Source organism: Gouania willdenowi, chromosome 4 (genome assembly GCF_900634775.1).
Source record: "Gouania willdenowi chromosome 4, fGouWil2.1, whole genome shotgun sequence".
NCBI lineage: Eukaryota > Metazoa > Chordata > Actinopteri > Blenniiformes > Gobiesocidae > Gouania > Gouania willdenowi.
The window spans coordinates 7,622,075-7,644,490 of NC_041047.1; the positions used below are offsets into that span (position 1 = coordinate 7,622,075).

At 39.5% G+C, this 22,416-nt stretch overlaps 1 protein-coding gene across 2 annotated transcripts in view; it reads right to left on the reverse strand.

Annotated features, from left to right (window-relative positions):
- Positions 1-22,416, reverse strand: part of ddah1 (dimethylarginine dimethylaminohydrolase 1) — a 93,382-nt gene that overhangs the window by 20,343 nt on the left and 50,623 nt on the right. For both annotated transcript variants that reach the window (XM_028443839.1, XM_028443840.1), the window contains exon 3: positions 609-708. In XM_028443839.1, coding sequence (XP_028299640.1) covers positions 609-708 — 100 coding nt within the window. The remainder of the gene's footprint in view (positions 1-608; positions 709-22,416) is intronic.

Here is a 22,416-nt window from a genome sequence, read left to right on the forward strand (position 1 = left end):
CCTTTATGTATAAAACTTCAAGTAAAGTGTTATAGTTTTTCCTTACAACCAAAGGTGTAGCATGAACTTTTCCCTTTATATTGTCTTTTTACTTATTTGCTATAACCAGCAAAAAGGTAACGAGACTGAAAGAGTAAACCACTCATTAAAATGAATGTCAGGAATGGGCCAGTTATTGTCTTTAACATATTAAAGAATAGATCAGAGGGATGCTTGTACGTTGCCGTCAAAAGCTCCTCCGTTTTATCTTAGATGTGATCTATTGGGTTGAGGTTTTATTAGGCACACAGTAGTTTGGTCCATGGGTGTTGATGTATGCTGGAAGAGAAAGCATACATTCCCAAGTTGTTCCTACAAACGTAAGAGTGGTAACTTGTCCAAAGTGACATTAAACCCATTTTCTTGTGAAGAAAAAACACATTCTTACAAATATAATCTAATGCACAATAGAGCTAAAAAAAAGTTTTATTTCCAACAACCTTTGACATATTTGATAAGGGATTGTCTTTTCTATTTATATTAAGATCTTGAGTCCAAAGCGCTTTGAGGTGATTCAAATTTAAACTGATGGTTGAAAATGTGATTCTCTAATCAACAAAGTTAACTACCTGTGAACAGCACATCTCCTCCATCCAGTGTTGCATTCTCATCCGTCATTTCAACGATGTTCAGATTCAAACTCTTCAGAGCGCCCTTCATCGCCTCCGTCTGGAAGAGCCACAAGAACAAAAACTCTGTAAACATCTGCCAACATTAAACAAAAGACTGAGCTCTGACGTACTTCAGCATTTCCTTCAGGATTAAAACAACAATATTTATTCAGACACCGGTAAACAACATAAGAGTCATGTTCAGTGTTGTCATTTTTTGAGTTTTGTAACACACACTCCTGGGACAAAATGCAAGAAAAACATTACCTCCAACAGGTTGAGATGACATCATTTAAGTGAGCCGTGAAATCAAGTCATTTTTAAAGGGACATTTAAAAAGTTTTACGAGACAAAGGCAGTGGAAAAAAGGTATGTTGAAGGACCAGCACAAACTCTTTCCTGTCCTCGTGTTCTGGGTCATGAGTCTTGCATAAGAGGGAAAGCAAAGACTCGCTGCCACCCAGATATCATCAGCATATATTTTGAAACACATCCCCTGTTGTTAAATTACAGGAAACCCATGTGCATGCCATGCACAGCCTCTCTGATGAACCCTAAACCAAGCATGGAAAGTGGAGGATCTTTTCATGTTCTCTGCTGTCTGACCGCCCAGTGAAATTTTACTGTCCTGTTTTCTGGGGTTCCTGTGAGAGTAGTTTCCGATTGTAGCCAAAAGCATCAGTGTTTCCACAAGTCCTATCTCAGAATGACCTCAGCCTTTCTCACTGAGCGTTTTGGTAAACATAACGATCCTGGTGTTTTTCAACTGTGGAACGATGCGGTCATCCAGGTAGATAGGCCTGAACAACAAGATAGCTTAGCAAAGTCTGCATGAAAACACAAGCTTATACACATTGCAGGTTGTTAAACACAGTAGAACAGGTAGTTGTCAGTCATGGTAAAGCACTTATTACTGATTTACCGTCTTTAAATACTAAAAGAGAGTGGCCCACTCTGAAATACCGGTACTCATTTCTGCCTTATGGTGACTTCCATGTGGCTTTTTTTTTGCCAGCCCTTCTGAATGTTGTGAAACCAAGTTTACCAAGTGACCATAGGTCAACCACTAAGAGGAAACATAGGCCTTGGGCCTTTGTGCTATGAATACATTTTACAACCTCCGATGGATAAAAGACCAAGCCACTGAGCCAACGGTAGGGCTGGGCGATATGGACCAAAACTCATAGCTCAATATTTTGTCAAAGTGGCGATATATGATATGAATCTTGATATTTTTAACTTATTAAAGTCTTACCAGAAAGACAATTCTGGGTTAAATTTGCTGACACAAAATGCTACACAGGCACATATATTAACTAACAGTTGCACAATATGTGGCACTTTGGTCTTTTTCTCCTCTAAGGGACAGCATGTGCGAGTGAGTTGTGTAGTGTGGCTTGTTTAAGTGAAGGTCTAGGTAAGGATGCACTCGACCTAGCCAACGACTGGTCAATTTTGGGCCGAAGGCATGACATGTTAAACTTTAAGATTGACTGTCTCCCTGATTTGTGATATTCTTACAAATATTTTAGTTGTGTGTGACTTGAAAAAATAATAAAGTGTGCCTTTGCAGAGGTGTGTTAGACCATCACTGTGATGCCATTGAAGTCAAGAGGACACAACTAAACCCCTTGTACAGTTGTCCCTCGCTATATCGCGGTTCACCATTCGCGGCCTTGGTGTTTCGCAGATTTTTTTTTTTTTTTACAGCGTATGAACGCGCATTGTGTTCTGCGTCCTGATTGGCTAATGCTGCGTTCACCCACCAGCGACAAATCCAACTCGGTGAGTTTCACTGCCTGCTGAAGCGAGGAGTTGCGCTCCTTTTTCTCCTCTCATAAACATGAACCACCAGTGAAAAGAGCAGGTGTGATTAGCGGCTAATGCTATCTTAGCTCAGTGCTACAGAGAGAATTTTTACCTGCTACTACCACCTCCTCGCTGATTCTCCTCCACGCCAAATCCTTCCTAGTCCGGTCCCGGTTATAAAGGCTGTGTCATACAGATCCAGGTGGTCACACACAGCTTCTACTCCATGGTTGAATGGGTGAACAGACCGGTATTCGTGTTGACGTGGCGTCATCGTTTGAATGTGTTCAGCATCAACGTCTGATCGCTAGCAGTGTGACTCTGAAGTGATGCATGTTTGAAAACAGGTATATGTTAAAATCTACAAAGATTTGGACTTTGAGAGTGTTTAAACAAGAGAGAAATGTTAATTCCTGTCTGAGAAAAGTGTATAAAGTGTGTGGTGAGGGGTTTTACAGCCTTAAAACATGTATAATAATTGTAAAAAATAAAGTTGATGACTTCGAGGATTTCGCCTTTTGCAGGTAATTTTTAGAACGTAACCCCCACGATAAATGAGGGACTACTGTATTTCTAAATCTGGGAAATCAGGACATAAACGCTGTAAAGATGATTATCTTTCCTTAGGCTCTAAGCACTAAACTGACTATTTTCCCTCTGTGAGCTCATTGGTGCCACATCAGACCCCTTAGTTTGACACCGGTCATCTTCCCTGGAATCTACTGCACTTTATGAGGCAGGCCTTTACCTCAGCACTCTGGCATTTCCTCCAACATCACAGGAGGTGATACGACCCAAAGGCTGCTCACGCTCTTCAAAACAACCACATGAAAACCTAATTGCCTCTAATCAGACATAACAGCTACTGTGTCGGACAGGCGTTTACTGTCTGACATATACAGTACATGCTTTACTGTAACAAAGCAGTTGGTGTTCAGGGAGCAAATGATTTAGAAAGTCAACATATCTGTCAACCATTGCATCACATTTTAGTGTTGACTGCAAACCTGCTACACAAATAAGTATTACACAATATAGTAAGGTGTGTAAATTTGTAAATGTCCTTTTGATTGGTATACAACAGAGTAGCCCTCGCTTTAATTTTATAAGGCCCCCAAAGTAAACTTACAGAAATACACAAAGACTTCTCCAAAAACGCAAAACGACGACACAAATACACAATATGACTCCAAAATGCATATACTTGACAGGAAAAATACGCAAAAGAACAACAGAAATGCACAAAATGTCTCATAAAGAGCAAGACAACAACAAAGTATAAAAACCCTTTGTTCTTTCCTGTGTTAATGCACACATTGGTCATAATTCTAAAGGCTAACATGAATGTTGATGATGTGGCCCTTCGATCAAACACATTTTCGTGGCCCTCGCTGTGATTGAAGTTGCCCATCTCTGGTATACAGCATTGTAACTGCTGAGTTTATACTTGTAACTACAGATGAATGATTATGGAACATTGATACTGCAATAAAGGCTTTTTCAGAGCAGAACAATAAGGGCTAAATTATTCTCTGCATACAATGCTTTACATTAGAGCTGTTTACATTAACCTGCATAACCTAATTGTCTTTCAGTGTTCACCATTACATTCTTCTTTTTTTTTTTAATGGCACTTTAAGAGGAATACTTTTACTTAAGTATCTGAATTCTTCTCGGAGCTCGATTTCTCACATCTAAATACTCTTTTCTCTTCAGGCTAAGCTAAAGAATGCTCTTTTCCTACTCGTGCAATGCAACCCATTATGTCCACCGTGAGGGACACCCAATACCAAACCCTGTGCAGATGCCAACTCACTCTGCCAGTACCACTTTTTCTCCCCTTTCTCCACAAAAGCGAGTGGTTCTTCTTCCCTCCTCTCTCGTCTTTCCTCCCTGCTTGCTTAGTCAGGCAACATGCTGTTAGCCTGCACCCTGCTTTAAATGAAAAAAGCCCTTTTGAAATTCATTAGAGGCTGAAGGCTCTCAGGGCCAGTCCGTCTGCCTGCCACATTCCTGCCGTTCCAGGGCCGGACAGGGGAGACGGGGCATAGAGAACAGCCTTTTATTTGGGACTTTTTATGGACCAATTCTTCCCCCCTCCAGCCCTCGGTACCTGAGGATATCGCATTCTGCTCGGAGAGAACATCGAACTGATAAAGCTGGGTGCATTTGGGAGGGGAATCAAGTACACAACAATAGCATTCTTGTGGGTGTTCATAGTCTGCATGAACCGGTCCCACGCTTCAGTATAAAAGACATTGCACCCTGGGCAGTCTAAATATGAGAAGGTTAACAGTTTTTGATAGACAAACCCCAATCGTTTATAAATATGACTGATCAAACATATAGACACTCTTGTATCAAAAACAACTTGGGTTTCTGCAAGAACTGCAAAGAAGCTGCTGGATACAATGGCTGTGTTTGAAATCACATACTTAGTATGATTAGGATGATGACGGTTCCCACTGAAGTATACTTTCAAGTTTCCCAAGATGCATTTCGAACAACAACGACAAAAACCTGAACACACTGAGGCTAAATATCTGTTGATTCGCCACCTTTAAAAGTTCTGAAAACATATTAAGTGAGAAAATGACCAAGTAGAATATCAACATGTGGTCATTTGATCCATAAAACTTGCGGAAACACATTTCATGCAGACATTTCAGAGATTTTCGGAGACCTGTCATTATGCTACTGATAGAGCCCTATTTACAAAAGAGTTAAAAACTAATGGAAGACAAGAAGAGATGCTTTTGTTTTGAAAAGAGGATGTTTGACTTTTAGATTGAAGCCGGTCACAGGATGATTTTATATTCCGCTCGCAATGCATCATGGGGCAGTTGGTAGCATACTTGGGAAATGTCCCAATACAGTATTCATCCGGGTATATCTCGCGTACTCATCTTTTCAGACTATCTAATGTTAACACTTTTCATACTCATATTGATGTCAGACTTAGTATGAGTAGTACTTTAGTATGCGATTTCTAACACAGCCAATAACTTTTTTCAAATTTTGCATTGTGGGAGGTGGAGTAGACGGATGCATAGAAGTGTTTTTACTTCATTCCTTCCGTGTTGTCTTGTGACTTCCCAACACGTTTCTGGTGTTGTCACTAAAAGTTGCAGCAGACGTTCATTTTGTGTTCAGTTTACACAGAAAGATCAAAATCCAGCAGGAAATAAATGTCTCTCGGAGTGAGGTGATATCACTGGAAATACCGGCAACAAACTAGAACAAAAATGGTGTCAAGAGAATCATTGTCCTCATTGTCTGGCAAAGAAACAAGAAATCACAGTAAGAATGACGTAAAAAAGCTTTTATGCATCCGTCTACGCTTCGGGACTCCACATCCCACAATTAATGAGTGTTTACAGAGGTGATGAAAACAAACTTTCAAGTGGCAATTTCAAACTTTTACATCTTTTTTTGAGCAAATAAACTTTGGTTTATTGATCTATGAGGCCTACACTATGTCCTGATAAATGTTTTTATCGATAGACGTATCACTGTCATCACTGCCAATGTAGTAGAAGTACAACAAGCATGCAACAAATGATCACATGTTCTCCACACCTCTCGAAAGGCTCAGTCTGGATTAAATGAACACGCTAACACAGTTCATTCCAGCATTGTAGAATTAATACATATTTCACTTTGTGCCTCAATGTTTCCTTGAATGAGGAATGTGCTTCGTGTAAAACAGTTGCAGTGGAGCTAAAGGTCAATAAAAAACCACAATGCATTTGGATCCATAACAGAATATTATTGATTTGAAAAGGCTTGATTAAAAGAATAATAAACCGTCAGTCAAAGTTGGGGAAAACAACTGACTTGCTTGTGAGTACAAGTGGATAGAAGTTTCAAAAATGATCCTTGTGCGTCACAGCTGAAGTCTTGGCTGGACATTGGGGTCACGGACGATGACGGTAACAGATAGAGGGAGTTCAAAGACACGTGGACAACAACAACAACAACAAAAAAGAAATAAAGAAGATAATAACAGCATTTTAAGACAAAAGATTTAAATGACCTCCTCAGATTTTTTAGTAGATAAAACTTCCGTCTCGTCTCCCCAACCCACCCCCACCTGTGCCTATTTGGGGGCAATGAGCACAGGTAGGGCTTGAAAGTTCACCTTTGTTCAAAGTTTCAGAACCACTACTACAGTGCAATCTTTTGGCGACAACTATGCATGCATTTTTTGAGAGAAAAACAAAAAAACATTATATTGCATAACTGACCATTACCAGCCCTGTCTAAGGAAGGGTTAATTATAATTTATTGGGGGGGAAAGATATAAAGAGAGGGCAGTGTTACACCTGAGGGAGGGAGGAAATATAAGAGATGCATTTTAATGTGTTGCTGATATTTATACATCCATTCACTGTAATTCAATTATATTAATCATTTGACTTTGATGCCAAATCCCAGTATTCATCTGTGTCTTGAATGTTCTCTTCTAAACAGTTATTTGTTTTCTTTAATATTCAAATATTAAGTAAAATTGCAACCGAACAATGGGCAGACACACTGTACTTTGTATAAAAATATATTTAATTGTCCTAGTCTGGCACAGTCATGGTGTTTAAATAACACATTCCTACAGACTTCTGTTCTCAAAGCCGTAAACGATGGGGTGAAATGAGCAAAAGTCACTCTGCAGCAGCCTATCCCTACCTTATCCAAACAAATCCTTACAGTATGTTGAAGCATACCAAGCATTAACACCTCCCCAACCCCACCCCCCGCAATAGCTTTCAGCATTACATAAATGTTGAGATGTGGGTCACTGAGGAAAGGGCACATATTTAATGGCAGCAGACGTGGAGACCTGTATATACCACATGGGCCACAGAGACCTGGCAGCGTGCCGCGGGTAAAGAGAAAGACTCGTCCTTGCACAGCTCTTTTCTGGGCGCTTAGAGGCATCGGATTTCAGATAAGTAACGCATGAGCATATTTTTACAATCATCTGAGGGATGAGATGTTAGTATGGAACGATATCATAAAGACTTTGATAACATAGGGAGTAAAAGTGCATCAGGTGTGATGCTGTGGAATTGACGTGGAGATAAGAACATATTATTATATACACTATATACAGCTGTAATAATTTATTCAGAAATAACATTAACACCACAAACTAATAAAGGTTATGGTTTAAAAAAAAATATTTATTACATAATTTAAAACTGCTAACCTGATATTTTTTTAGTAAATAAACTTAATGACTAACATTATTTACTCCAAAAAGATGGAAAAAAGGTCAAAATAGTTTTCATCTCCACCCTATACATATTTTTGCGCATTGCATTGTGGGATGTCCCATAAATCTTTAACCTACTTCTTACTGTGATTTATTGCGTGTTTTTTGCCAGATAAGAAGGATAGTGATTGACTTGACACAGTTTGGTTCTGGTTTACTCTCGTCATTCCCCATGATATCACATCACTCCGTAAAACATTCAATTTCAGCCAGATTCAGATCTTTCCGTGTAAACTCCAAAACCTTTGGGCCATCGTTTTTGCCAAAACTTTCAGTGAAAATACCTGAAATGTGTTGGGAAGTTATTTTGACAGAGTTTTTTGGGGCAAACACAAGAATCCATGATAAGAATGAAGTAAAAACACCTCTACGCATCCGTCTACAAGACCTCATCCCACAATGTAGGGCGCAAAACTTTTCTGACTTGTAAATACAGTTTTTACAGCGAAGATCAGAACAAACTTTCTAGCTGTAATTTCAACCATTTACATCTTTTTCCAAGCAAACCGTCTTAGATTTATTGATGTATGACACCAAAGCTATACCACTTATGTTGTAGAAGTATTACTTCTATTTACCCGTCTCCATTACTCTACATCCCACAATGCAATGCGTGAAAACAAACTGAATGTTTACGGTGGAGATGAAACCAACTTTCAAGCAATTTTGCCCCTTTTTTTTTTTCTTTGTGGAGTAAATGATGTTTGATTCATTGCACCATGATTTTATCTAACAAATTATCAAGGGTAGCAGCTAGGGCTGGGCGATATATCAAGATTCAAGATATATTGAGTTTTCTATTATGGAATTTTGCCTATACCGATAAATAGATTTTTTGTATTATACTCATTTTAAGAGTTGCTGCTTCAGCTACTTCTCAGAACAGCATTAAAAGCTCAGTTAAATTGATTTCTGAATGCATCCAAACACAAAACTACCCATAAACATCCACACCACAGAATTCACTCACACATGCTTTTGGTTTATATCGCCCAGCCCTAGTAGCAGCTTTAATGCAATACACTATCTCAATATGACAACTGCAGCACTACAATCTTTTACATCATTGATTTATAATCTGTTGTCCAACCCGACTTTGTCTGTATTTGCCAAGCTTTGTAACCCTAGCGGCTCCTTGTAATGATTAAAGATGAGGTGGTTCCTCTGTTAAATAACACGAGTGGATCTCTCTTAGATAACACGCTCGGTCATTGAGATTAGTCCTTATCAGGGCACAGGGTCCTGCAGATTACTGTGAAATCCTAGGAATACACCACTGCTTTTTAGATGTGTATCGACTAAAGAAATGTAACTCATGCATAGGTATTAGCTTGTTTTTTTGGACACTTTGTTGGTCAAAGCAGATGCTCAATGTGAACGGACACCGAAGCATGGCTGAGCACTATGAAAATAAACTGAAATATGAATCTTGTTTGACAAGCCCAGTGTCCTTCCCAGAGCAAATAAAGAGCTTTGGTCAACGAGCGGGGCTATGGAGAGGCTCTCACTGAGACGGCTCCACAAATACAGGAGCGCTGGGGACTAGGAGCTGCTGGAAAGCACAAGCATGGATGTGCTGCGGTATAAACATTTTGGAGCCTTCACAGTGAGGGAAAACAAAGGGGGCTTCAGCAAACACATCTCAACTTGGCACCGACTCCTGCATGTTTATTGGCTTTGACCCCCACAGATTGGACTCGGCACCACCGGGAGGGGAAAGCCAACAAACTCACCTACATCATGGAGAAATATGTCACCCCCCCTCCCCCCGTCACATCAGCCTATGCTGGTTAGATTAAATGTCTCTCCTTAACCCTCCTATCTTATCAACCTCGGGGTCAAATTTGCTCCATTTAATATTTATAATTTAAAAAAAAAATTGATTTTATTTTTGCTACATATTTTATGACTTTTCCAAATTTGATGGTTACAATTGATTAAGCATAAAAATATCATGATGTTTTTTTTGTGCTGAACACATATTGCACGCATTGGTGTTCCTCTAGGGTCAGCTCTTTCACAGTGAAAGTGACGTAGACTGAGACAGAGGATTATATAGTGAATAACCCAAAATATGTTACAAAAAAAAAGGGTAAATAAATATGTTTATGAGAAGAACTGGGGGTGGGGGGGCATCATGAATGTGCACCCCAATTTAGAAAAGATTTAGATGAGAAATTTTCAAGAAACACTAACTCTAAAACTGAAAGTTTGTTCTGATGGTGGCACTAAAGTACAGGTCAAGGTTTTATTATATTATAGTTATTTATGTATTCAATAAATAAACAAAGTGTCTGAAACAAAAACTTGGTCGAAAATTTTCTGAAAATAATTTTCCAGAGGCAAATATCCCTGGGGTCAATCTGAAATGTGTTAGTAATATTTGAGGATAATAGGAGGACTAAGAACGGCAGCCCCTGATGCTGAAATATCATTATGCATTACATGCCCAAAAAATATTGCTGAATTGCGGTTTTAATAAATCAAAAGATGGAAACACGTGTTAAGGATTCAGCATGAACGTCAGCAGTGTCTGTTTATCCTCTAAACTGACAGAATTCATGGCCTACAGGTCACTCTTCACTTCAGCACGGACAAGTAACGCCTTTTACTGCGTTTACCACAGAGCACTCCCCCGTGTTCAATTACACCAAAAGGAAAAAAGTGAAATCGAGTTAACAGGCTTCATTAAAATCCTACATTTCCTTGTTTTCAACAGCAGTTCCCTTTATCTAAAAGCTCTACATTAACATTAAGCCAGTGACGGTATTTAATATTTTACAGAACAACAGCAGGACAAGTAAACCAATAACGTTTAGGTCTATAGATGTAGTTAAAGGTGAAAAAGCTGGAAAAGTGCTCCTCAATCTGTTCTGTCTCTTTAACTCTCAGAGGAAACCCGAGTGGGAAACCCCACTCGCCATCACCTTTGGCCCACCTGAGCTGACAGACGTGCACCGACCACCCACATCTCCACAGAAGTGTGGGTGTTACTACAGCGTGTCAATCACTGCATCTGCTGCACAGAGGCTATAAAAGACTGTTTTTGTATGGTAGGCAATATATAGGGCTATGTGATACTGACAGGCCTAAAGCAGACACACACTTTGGATTTAGTAAAAAGTTGGCAATGTCCTGCATGGCAAACGGTGGCCAATACATGTAAAGCATATGAGATTATGTCTTTAAATGGGCTGCTGAGTTTTAATCAAAGTATAACAATGGTTGGGTTCAAAATCACATTTTAACGTACTACTCATACTAAGTCTGCCGTTAAAATGAGTATGTAGTTGGTACACATTAGATAGTATAGAAAGATTGAGTATGCGAGAAATACTCGGATGTATACCATTGGGACATTTTTGAAGTACGCACGGTGTCACTAGTCATACTCAACCGACCCATGATGCATTGTGAGCGGAACATAAAATTGTTCTGGGACCTGCTTCATGCTAAAAGTCAAACATCCCCTTTTCAAAACAAAAGCATCTCTTCTTATCTTACATTCGTTTTTAACCCTTTTGTAAATAGGTCTCTTGTTTTGAAGTTAACCAGAAGTTTTGTCAGTAGCACAATGGAGGGTGTTTCCGCGAGTTTTATGGATCAAATGAGCACATGTTGATATTCTACTTGGTCACTTTCTCACTTAAAATGTTTTCAGAACTTTCAATGGTGGAGAATCAACAGAGATATTTAGCCTCATTGCAAACACAGCCTTTGTGTATATCGCGCAAATTAATACAAGAAAGAAATTACAGTAGGTTATAAAATCCACTAGAATTAGCCTCCATTTGGCCCTAAAGATGCATATGAATGTGTCTATCAGTAGGGCCTCCAATTTTCCATTTCAAAATTTCTCAAATTCCTTTTCAGGGTTCATGTATTTCCATTTCAAGTTACAATTTAGTAATCTCTCTCTGTCTAGATGACTTTACTATAGGATTAATAGAATCAACTGTTATGTTTACATTTTATATGCTTCAAGTTTACGTAAACAAGATTTTTCGCTGAAATCACGCAAGATTATGTTAGCCCAAATGCTAGACCCTCAGCCACCCGTTCAAGAGGAAAAATATAATGAATGTGATATGGTCCCAAACTAGTCAGAAAATCCTGTACAGCAGAGCGATTGTGGATGCTTCTGCCATGACGCGTCACCAGTTCAACTGATATACCAACAACTAAAGCTGTTTTTGTACCACAGCCTCTTTCAGATTTGAATGCAGTAATAACAATCTGAACTGCTTCTTCATCACAATACATTAAAAACACTCTTCAAATGTAGCTCTGCGTGTATTTTCAATCACAGATCACTACTGAACAGGATTATGGGCAGAACTGTAGATATTTGTCAGTTTGTCACACTTTCTAAACTTTCAATTACCCATTTTCCGGTGAAAAATAGCGTGTAAATGTGAGGCACGAGAGGCATTTCTGTGTCATGTTGGGTAACTTGGGCTAGATTGTTTTGAAATGTTTTCTCAGTTTTAGAACATGAATTCTGTTTTTTCTTTCCATTTGCTGCGATCATGGAAAATAAGGTTCTCAATCTGCCTTCAAGTCCTTATCAGGGTTGCATGTAGATGGAGCCTATCAATGCTTATTTAACCTGAATAGCTTAGTTCATCCTGGACAAGCCACCAGTTTATCACAAACAATTACAAGCAGATTTCCTCATTGGACACTATAAACACAAGTTAATTCACTATCGATGTTTGTAGATGGTGAAGGCAGCAGGATTACCTGCAAAAGACTCATTTACTTTACCCTTTTAAAACCCAGCTGTATGATTTTAGAGGAAGAGGCTGTTTAACGTTCATGCATGTGACTGAATGACATTCGGAAACAATGCACTGATGTATCCTGGTAATATGTTTAAGGATGCACGACAAAGGGCGGTTTGGTTTGAAGTACATATGGTCGAAGATCAAAAGTGGAATGGAAAGTTGAAGATCTGACAACTGTCACCAGCAGCCATTTCACATATCCTGTCAGGCTTTCCAAGCTCTGCGGTTAACCAAGGCTTATTACCCATTCACAGGCAAATCTCGGTGTCCCTCTCACGTGTACAAGAGATGATTCAATTGAGATGATTTGAGTAGGAATCCCCATAGTTTTTGTTTTTCTTCCATGGGTTGAGGCCTCTGGAAAGCCAAAGTAAAAATACCCAAAGCTCCCACATTTTGAAGCTGTTTCAACATTAGCGAGGCCCAAGGTGTGCCACAGAACAGAATGTACAACTAAACCGTCTCCACAAGGGTTTGTCTGGATTTATGTGACCCGCGGTCTGACCCACCGTGACCTTTTCCACCAGTGAAGAAAAATACTTGCTGCTTTGGGAGAACTGAGCTACAAGGGAGTAAAGTGGCGGAGAGGGAGAGGGGTTTGGGTGAGTCACATTTTTTTTTAAAGGATTGTGGAAGGATTCCCCGTCTTTCTCTTCCCGCCCACGCAGGGACTCCTTTAATGTATGATGCTGAGGAAGCCCCCTGTTAGCTACAGGTACATTACTATTATTTTCTCCCACACTTAGTGTTTTATGATATTTTTTAATATGATCAGTTCAGGTACAGCATCTCTTCTCTTTCTGCAGCCACAGCATTCTTTCTTTGCTCTTGGAAAGTCTCCTGATGCCCTTTCATATCTGCATTCTCCTCATTGCTGAGGTGTTCCAGCTGTCGTTCTGCTGTGCTCCGTCCAAAAAACGATGGAAACACATTGCGTTCTGTGCAAGGAAAACACCATCAAACCAAACGGCTACACCCACACTTTCCAAAGGAATGTAGTGGATGCAATCCCAAAGGGGAAAAACATCACAGCTCGCCAAACAAAGTATAGATTAACTGACCATTAAGAGGGATTTCCCCAAACACACATGTGAAGTCAGACATGTGAGAGGGGCTGGATTGGAATGGAAAAAGGAAAAAAAAAAGTGTTTTTTAATCTTGAAAAGGGGGGAAAAAGATGGCCAAAAGGTTTCCCATAAGTGTTTAAGGGCTTTCCCAGAAAGACTTTTTCCCTTCGTTCGGCCTAAAACAGGAGGTCAGGTGTTAACGTTTAACAGCAGGGCTGGATCCTGAAACCTGTTTTTTTACAAATAAAGGAAAGTCATGTGGAATTGACCTTACTACTGATGACAAGTCAATGGGAGCATGTGTGCATCACAAAACAAAGCGTATGCAAGAGGACACAAGAACACTTTAGTATGAAAGCACGTGTTGAACAATCTGTAATGTGGAGTATTCTCAGATCGCTCTGGCCTCATATTTAGAATTGAGTGTAAAACATGCATGTTTTTGTGCCCTTTACGTTAGTGATACACCGAAATTCCGGCCACCAAAAAGTTTTGGTCGAAAATGGCCCAAAAGTGCATTTTCTTTTTTCAGGCAAAACACTTTCTTCACCGAAAAAAATCAGACCGAAACAGGATGTTGTGATAATGTTGGAATGTAAATAAATATTTTCATATTTAAAATGTATTTATTCTTTGTACCATTAATATTGATTGCAATGTTTTAGTTTTATTGGAAATAGTGCACATTTACACACAAATAATGTGCATAATAACTTATTTTGGTGTTTCGGTTTTCCATTTTCGGTTTTGGCCAAGAATTTTCATTTCGGTGCATCTCGAGTTTAAATAACTTGTTCGTCTATTTAGCCTTCGAAAACTTTGTCAGTCACCAACATTTCCTGTGCAGAAAGCTTTAATAAATCCCGCTGCAGGATTTGTAAAAAAGATTCTCGGGCTAACAGGAAAGGTGCGATTTGGGAATGATGAGCTCGATCTAGTATATACAGTATGTAGATGTTTATTTTGCTCAGAAACTAAAAGAAACAATTCACCTGTGGGCTTCTTAAAACTAGTTTTGTGTCGTAAAGTTGAGGTCAACTACGGATAAAGAGGAATCAATCAATACCGATACATACCAAATTTCTGACACCATCTAAAGAAATAAAGATGCAAAACAAGAATTATTTCTGCGAGGCATCACATACATAAACATGGCTTTAAGTCCATTTTGAGTAAATGTATGGTCAGCACTGATTCCAGGTGTTACTTCTGCAACACGGCACAAGTGCAGGCTCGAGGTATGAAAGTAAAGTATCACACGTCACAGTTTTTTAAAAAGCGCCACAGGCTGAACTCAATAAATTTTGTTTTGAGGAGCAGGTTGAATAACCCCTTGGCTTTTGCACTGTGGTTGCTTTTAAAATCCAAGCAGTAACCCCTAGTAACCGCTCCTCTCTGTATGCTAGATACCACAACTGGCTCAGCCTTGTGTTTTGAAACGGATAAATTGCAACCCAGATACGGATGCTATGATCGCAGGAAAGTCCCAGTCTGGAGATTCTAAAGAAAGATGTTAAATGTTCAGTTTGCATGGTGTCATGTCATGTAGGGTCAATGAAATTATAGTGGCAGCATCTTTACAGAGATGATTTGTGGCTCTGACCAAAGTGAGTTTGAGCTCTTATTCTTCACTTAGATTTTTGAGGCCCTTACAGGTGGTGCATTGTCCGGGAATTTGGCAGGACCGTATTGCTTGGTCAAACATTTAACATGTAGCTTTTTCATGCAATTTTGGGACTCAATAGCGCCACCTAGCGCTTGTAACTTTCCACGGGTTTGAACTAGCTGGATGACATTTGGTAGGTATATGTATTGGACCGTGACTAGTAAAAATGTAATATGGACTTATAACCTAAATCTAACAGGAAGTCTGCCGTTTTGACTTTATCGTGCCAAATTTGCCCCTTTTTCCTCAATTTTATCTGAGTTTTTGTTGAATCAACGAACAGGTTGACAGTTTTCTGGCAATAACTATCTTCAACTTGATGTAATCTTTCAGCTGAAATTCAACTAGGCGTGACCTGTATTTGTTAAGTGAATACGTATTTGGCAATTGAAATTTGAAAACATTTGCAAAAATGACAACCTGTATCTGGATTTGTTGACAAGTTTGTTCTTATTACTAATTAAATTGAAAGTAAAAATGCAGGAAAAACAGAAGACTGACCTTGATCTTAAATATGACTGTGTGAAGGTCAAGATCACACTTAGAAAGGAAATGTTGTTCAATGGTACCAGTCTGAGCACTGTATCTCAATTTGTGTCCAAGTTATAGGGAAAAAAGTTTTTTTTTTTTTTTTGTGACATCATGAACTTTGACCCCTACCAATCTTTATACTGGTAGGTCGTACAGCTTTGGTCCAACAAAATAAAACACTCCACCTGAAATGAGCTTTTTATGAATGTAAGCATCGGACTTGTATGATAAATATTGGTAGAGATATTGAAAATTTTGGTGTTTGACATTTGACGCGACCTTGACCTTGACATTTTGGCTCCAAAAAAGGTTGATTACATATCCTTGATATTGCCCCTATGAGATGACATACATGTCATTAGTGCTGCATTAATAGCCTAGGAGGAGTTACACGACAAAGCAAGAAAAAAAAAACTCCTACAAGAACAATGTATTTGGCAATTGAAAATTGCAAAAAATCACAAAATTACAATTACATTTAGCAGACGCTTTTATCCAAACAACATGAGCTTTTAGGGTTAATTTACTTACTCAACTTCACCAGATTGGATTCGAGCTGGTTATCCTCGGATTATAATCCCATATTCTTAACCGTTATGACACCAACACTATTTGTAATTTAAATTTACATTTATCTACATCTTATATATTTGATTTTTGTTTTTTTTCGTTTGAAAAACACGTTAATTCTATCATACCAGGTAAGAAAGAACTAATTGGCTACATAATCAAACATCAATTGAATCAAACAAAGTGTTCATGTTTCTTATGGACACAAAACAAGTCACAAAACTAATCCAAGCCATTGTAATGGAAGTTACAGGGAGACCATAAAACTACATAAATAACTTTTGATTCAGGCTTTTATTTTGTTAGAAACTATAAACATAACAGAAGTGAAGCTGTTCAAAACAACATGTGAACAGAAGCATATGTTGGGCACATGACCTAGCTTTTATGAAGCCTGAAGAGCCGCAGTGAACCACATCAAGCCTTTCCATGTCAGCCAGTTCTCCCATTCTCAGGTAGGTTAAGCATGACATCAGGTCTGTGGGTGGGGCTGCAGAGCCGTTATGAAACCAACATATGGGACGTATTACTTTCATAGCAGTCCTAACGATGAGAGACAATTGAAAAAATCTTTGGTTCAATGTTCTTACGTTAGAATCACTTGTGGAAATTCTAGAGAATGACGGTAAATACGGTGATAACTGTCTGTAGTTAATGTAGATATAGTTTTATAGCAATAAATAAAAAGCAACGTCTCATTTTACCACTAACTTTCTACAATAATCAAGGAAACAATTATCTATATTGATATGACAATGATAACAGCCCTCATCTGGTTGAGGTGGCCACGTCCACACGCACATGTACACGTGCTCACAAGGCTATACTTCTCACATACGGGGCCTCCATAAGAAAACAGCGTGTGCTGCAGCAAAGCAAGGCGGTCAGTAATGGAAACAGCACACTTTCCAAACACTTGAGGGAACAGTAAGTATCGCTGCTTAAGTGCGCAGGAAAAAATATACAACCCATGAGCCGTGACCCCTGCTCGCGCTTATTCCCGTCTCAACTAATATGAACACTTGCTGAGCCCATGCCAGAATTGTGAGACGACATAATAAACAAAAACCTAAGTCAAAAACAGAAAACAGCTGTGCATGTGACCAGGCATTGTTTGTAAAGGTGATGGCTTGTGATCCATTTGATTTGAAATGTTCTTGAGGCTTGTATATATAATGGTGCAGTGACATACTGGGATAGTGAATCAAACATGGACAGTTAGTGAGAGTTGTGAGAATAGGAATGAGATTAACTAAAAGATAAGGAAGGACATGTCAAATGCATGAACACCTTTCACGTTCTAAGAGATTTTGACTGAGCCCCAAATCTGAACCTTTACTCTGAAAGTCCCTCTTGTTTTCCGAGCCTTAGTAGCAGAGGCTCATAAATACGTTATGTAGGCGTGTCCAGAACTTATAATGATAATGACATTTCACAAATGACCCACGGACCTCAGTTTCAAAAAAATCTGAGGTTTTCACCAATTCTTTCCATGATTATTCAATAGAAACACTGTAAATGTTTAGTTTGATCAGATGAATACTTTGAGATAATTTAGCGAGGGGGGGACGATTTTCACTTGTCCTTATTTTTTTTCCGTTTTCGGCTTCCAATATATCAGGAACTACATCACATAGGAAGCTGAGATTTGGTATAGTAATACAGCTCCACCTACTCTCTCACAATATTACTATAAATGATTATAAGACATAGAGGCAATCTACAATTACCTCATTTAAAAGATTTTCAACATCTGCAAGTGTTGAAATATTCCAAAGTTGGGGTTTAAAACAAAAATGAAGAAGTTGCATAAAGAAAAAATGTTTTATGTGCCAAGAAAGAGTCATCTTTATACAATTAATTAAAAAAGAAAACAGATTTTTTTTCTTACATTCCCACATGCAGTTATGGGCCAATGAAAATATCAAAAAAAAAAGTTTTTTTTTTGGATTTCAATAGACTGTCACCCAAAAATCAATGCATATATCCAACTAATTATTAGTGATTTGAACACTATGTTCATAACTCAAAGCTGCTCAAATTACAGGAAGCTGAGGCATATGCAAAGTTATTTACTGAAGGACCAAATATGTTCGAGCCCCAAACCCAGACAAACATTTTTTGAGGAGCTGGCATGTCCATCAGATAGGATGTATAGCAGATATTTTTGTATATCAGAATCAAAATCAGAATTCCTTTATTAATCCCAGGGGGAAATTGCTTATGTTACAGTCATAGAAAAAAAAAAAAAAAAACACGGATAAAATAATAAAAACGTTAAGAAAGACGAAAGAAAGAATAAACAATAAATAAGTGTATAATTAAGTAAAAGACTGGTAAAAATAGGGATCAGATACACACACAGTACAGTAGTAGAAAATAAAGTAGGATAGATAATACTAATATTATTATTAGTAATAATAACAATAATAATAATAATACAAATATGATATTTACAAAATTCTAGAAAAATCGACACCACCTCACTAAATTGGCCTTATCTCAAAAAGTATCGATCTGATCAAACTAAAAATGTACAGTCTGCCTATTGAATTATTAAGGAAGAAAAATTGTTAAAAAAAATTCTGAATTTTTTTCTGAATTTTTTTTTTTTTTGAAAAAATTCTGAATTTTTTTAGCATCTGAGTGGGTGGGAGGTCCTGGAAATTTGTTGAAATGACTCAGAATGACCCAAATGTCAGTCTGATATCAGCAAAGAAAAACATTTGTAGATTTGTAGAATATTCATATATTTAAGTTAAACTAGTTGTTATTTTGCACTTTAAAAATATAATTTGTAGTTTTTTGTTAAATTCATTATGGTTAGGTTACAAGGCAAAGAGGTACATCGCTAGCCTTCCACCGTCCTCTCCTCACCGATATAGTAGTGGATCACATTTCGACCTCCCCCGTCTCTCAATCAGCCCCCTTCCATCTGATAACACACAGTGTTGTTCAGTAGCTCCTAAAACTCATCATGCTTCACATTCTCGAAATTCTGGATGCTGTGACCTCATTGGGTGAACGAAGGTGGTAGGAAAACAGCCCACGGCCGAGACTTTGCTTCAACATGGAAACTTAAGCTAACAAAGAATGCATGACTATGTGCAAACTTGACTGTGGATCGCACTTGTGAGTGATAACAACATGTTTTCCTATGTGAGCGTGCCCGTACTTCTTATGCTGCACACATTTTTGCAGGAACAAGTGGATATTTAAGATAGCATTTGGGTCATGTTTAATGGCTGATGAGATCCCAGTGGGAGAACATGGTTAATGACATTTATATGATGAAAAAAAATGATTACAAATGGAAAGGTTTACCCAGCTTTGATCAAACTGGATATAAGATATTTTGGAAAAGGATTTGTTGCTGAATTGTCCCTGTATCCATTTGTATACTAAATGTGTAGCGTACACACTCCTCAGTTATGGTTGTAAATAGTTATTAAAGTCAAAGACTCAAAAATTAAAATAAAAAACCAAACAAGGGAAAAGTGTTTTAAGTAAGTCATGTCAGAAACATCTTATTTTACTGTGGTTCTTAGTGGTGTAACAATACATAGATCTACATCGATACATCGATTAATTATCTAAAGATCCAATTACATCGATGCACGATGAAAACATCGATAAACCTCGTCATCTTATACGCCTTTATTTTGAAATTCACACAGCACGTCTGTACGTCCATGCCACCAATTCCTGCGCGAGGATGGTGGCATAACGTAACAAATGCCACGCGACAACAAAGCCTTGCAACCTTTGCTGCCACCCACATTTGTACACGGTATTATGCAGCCGCCGACCATTAATGCCCCGTTGCCGCTTCCTGAATGTGGAGCTAACCGTTATAAAACAAAAAAATGCGGAAGTAACCCGAGAGCGGCATGGAACCTGCATTGTTTACATTGTTGCTCGGCACAGCGAGGAGTCAAGGAGAAAAAGCCACGCAACTAAAGAGGTAAAAATGATCAGAATCAGAATCAGAATCAGAAATGTTTTTAATGGCCATGTACAGTTTTAAGGACAGTACAAGGAATTTGTCTTGGTAGTTGGTGCACAAAACAAACAACAACAAAAAATAATAAAAAAAACAAAGAACAACCCAGCAACAATAATAATAATGATAAATATAAAGGATGAGGGATAAATAAAGGATAGATAGAGAATAAAGGATGAATAGGATAAATATAAATATATATATATATACAGTGCAGCAGATAATGTCATGGTGGTGATCGGGTGGGGTAGGGGGGTTCAGTGGGTAACTTTGGGTGTGTTCATGTGGATGGTGGCAGAGGGAAAGAAGCTGTTTTTGTGTCTGGAGGTTCTGGTCCTGATGGACCGAAACCTCCTTCCAGAAGGGAGAGATTAAAACAGTTTATGACCAGGGTGGGAGGGGTCGGCCACAATCTTTCCTGCACGCCTCAAAATCCTGGAGGCGTACAGGTCCTGGAGGGAGGGCAGATTGCAGCCCATGACCTTCTCTGCAGAGTGGATGATACGCTGCAGTCTGGCCTTGTCCTTGGCCGTAGCTGCAGCGTACCAGATGGTGATGGAGGAGCAGAGGATGGACTGGATGATGGAGCTGTAGAAGTTCACCATCATCTTTGTTGGCAGACTGAACTTCTTCAGCTGCCGCAGGAAGTACATCCTCTGCTGAGCTTTTTTGATAAGGGAGCTGATGTTCAGCTCCCACTTGAGGTCCTGAGTGATGATGGTCCCCAGGAAGCAGAAGTACTCCACAGAGCTCACTGTAGAGTCTCCCAGGGTGAGGGGGGTGAGGGGGGCTGGGTTCTTCCTGAAGTCTGCTATCATCTCCACTGTCTTTAAAGCGTTGAGCTCCAGGTCTGTCTCCCACCTGTAGTCAGACTCGTCTCCATCAGAGATGAGACCGATGGTCGTGTCGTCTGCAAACTTCAGGAGTTTGACCGACTGGTGAGAGGAGGTGCAGCTGTTGGTGTAGGTGTAGAGCTGGGATTATAGTGTTGAAAGCAGAGCTGAAGTCCACAAACAGGATCCTGGCGTAGGAGCCTGGGGAGTCCAAGTGCTGGAGGATGAAGTGGAGAGCCAGGTTTACAGCATCGTCTACAGACCTGTTGGATCTATAGGCAAACTGCAGGGGGTCCAGGTGGGGGTCGGTGATGTCCTTGATGTGGGAGAGCATGAGGCGTTCAAAGGACTTCATGACCACAGATGTCAGAGCGACGGGTCTGTAGTCATTAAGTCCTGTGATCCTCAGCTTTTTAGGGACAGGAACGATGGTGGAGGCCTTAAAACAGGCTGGTACGGTGCATGTCTCCGGTGAGGTGTTAAAAATGTCTGAACACTGGAGACAGCTGATCAGCACAGTGCTTTAAGGTGGAAGGAGAGACAGAGTCCGGTCCACAAGCCTTACGGGGGTTTTGTCTGCTGAAAAGTCTATTTACATCTCTCTCTTTGATGGAGAAAGGTGTCTCTGTGGGAGGGGGGAGGAGGGGGGGGAGGGGGGGAAGATAGGGGAGAGAGCCTCTGTAAGCAGCTGTGGTGAGACTGTAGCTTTGATGTGGGGGGTGAAGGTGTTGGAGTGAGGCTGGTCAGAGGTGTGAGGGGGGTTGGAGTCAGGTCTGTCCCATTGTCTTTCAAATCTACAATAGAAGTTATTCAGACTGTTGGCCAGGCAGAGGTCATTAGCAGCAGCAGGGGCTCTGGGCTTGTAGTTTGTAATTTGCCTGAGCCCTCTCCAGACAGAAGCCGAGTCATTTGCAGAGAACTGATGTTGTAGCTTCTCTGAGTACAAACGTTTGGCTTTTCTCACCTCCTTTCCAAACGTGTACTTCGACTCTCTGTACCTGGCTCTGTCTCCACTCCTGAAAGCGACCTCTTTGTCTGCCCTCAGTCCTCTGAGCTTCGTTGTGAACCAGGGTTTGTCATTGTTATAACTCACCCTGGTCTTTGATGGAATGCAGCTGTCCTCACAGAAGCTGATCTAGGACGTCACAGCGTCTGTAAACTCATCCAGAGAACTGTTCACAGACCTGAAAACATCCCAGTCAGTACAGTCCAAACACTCCTGGAGTTT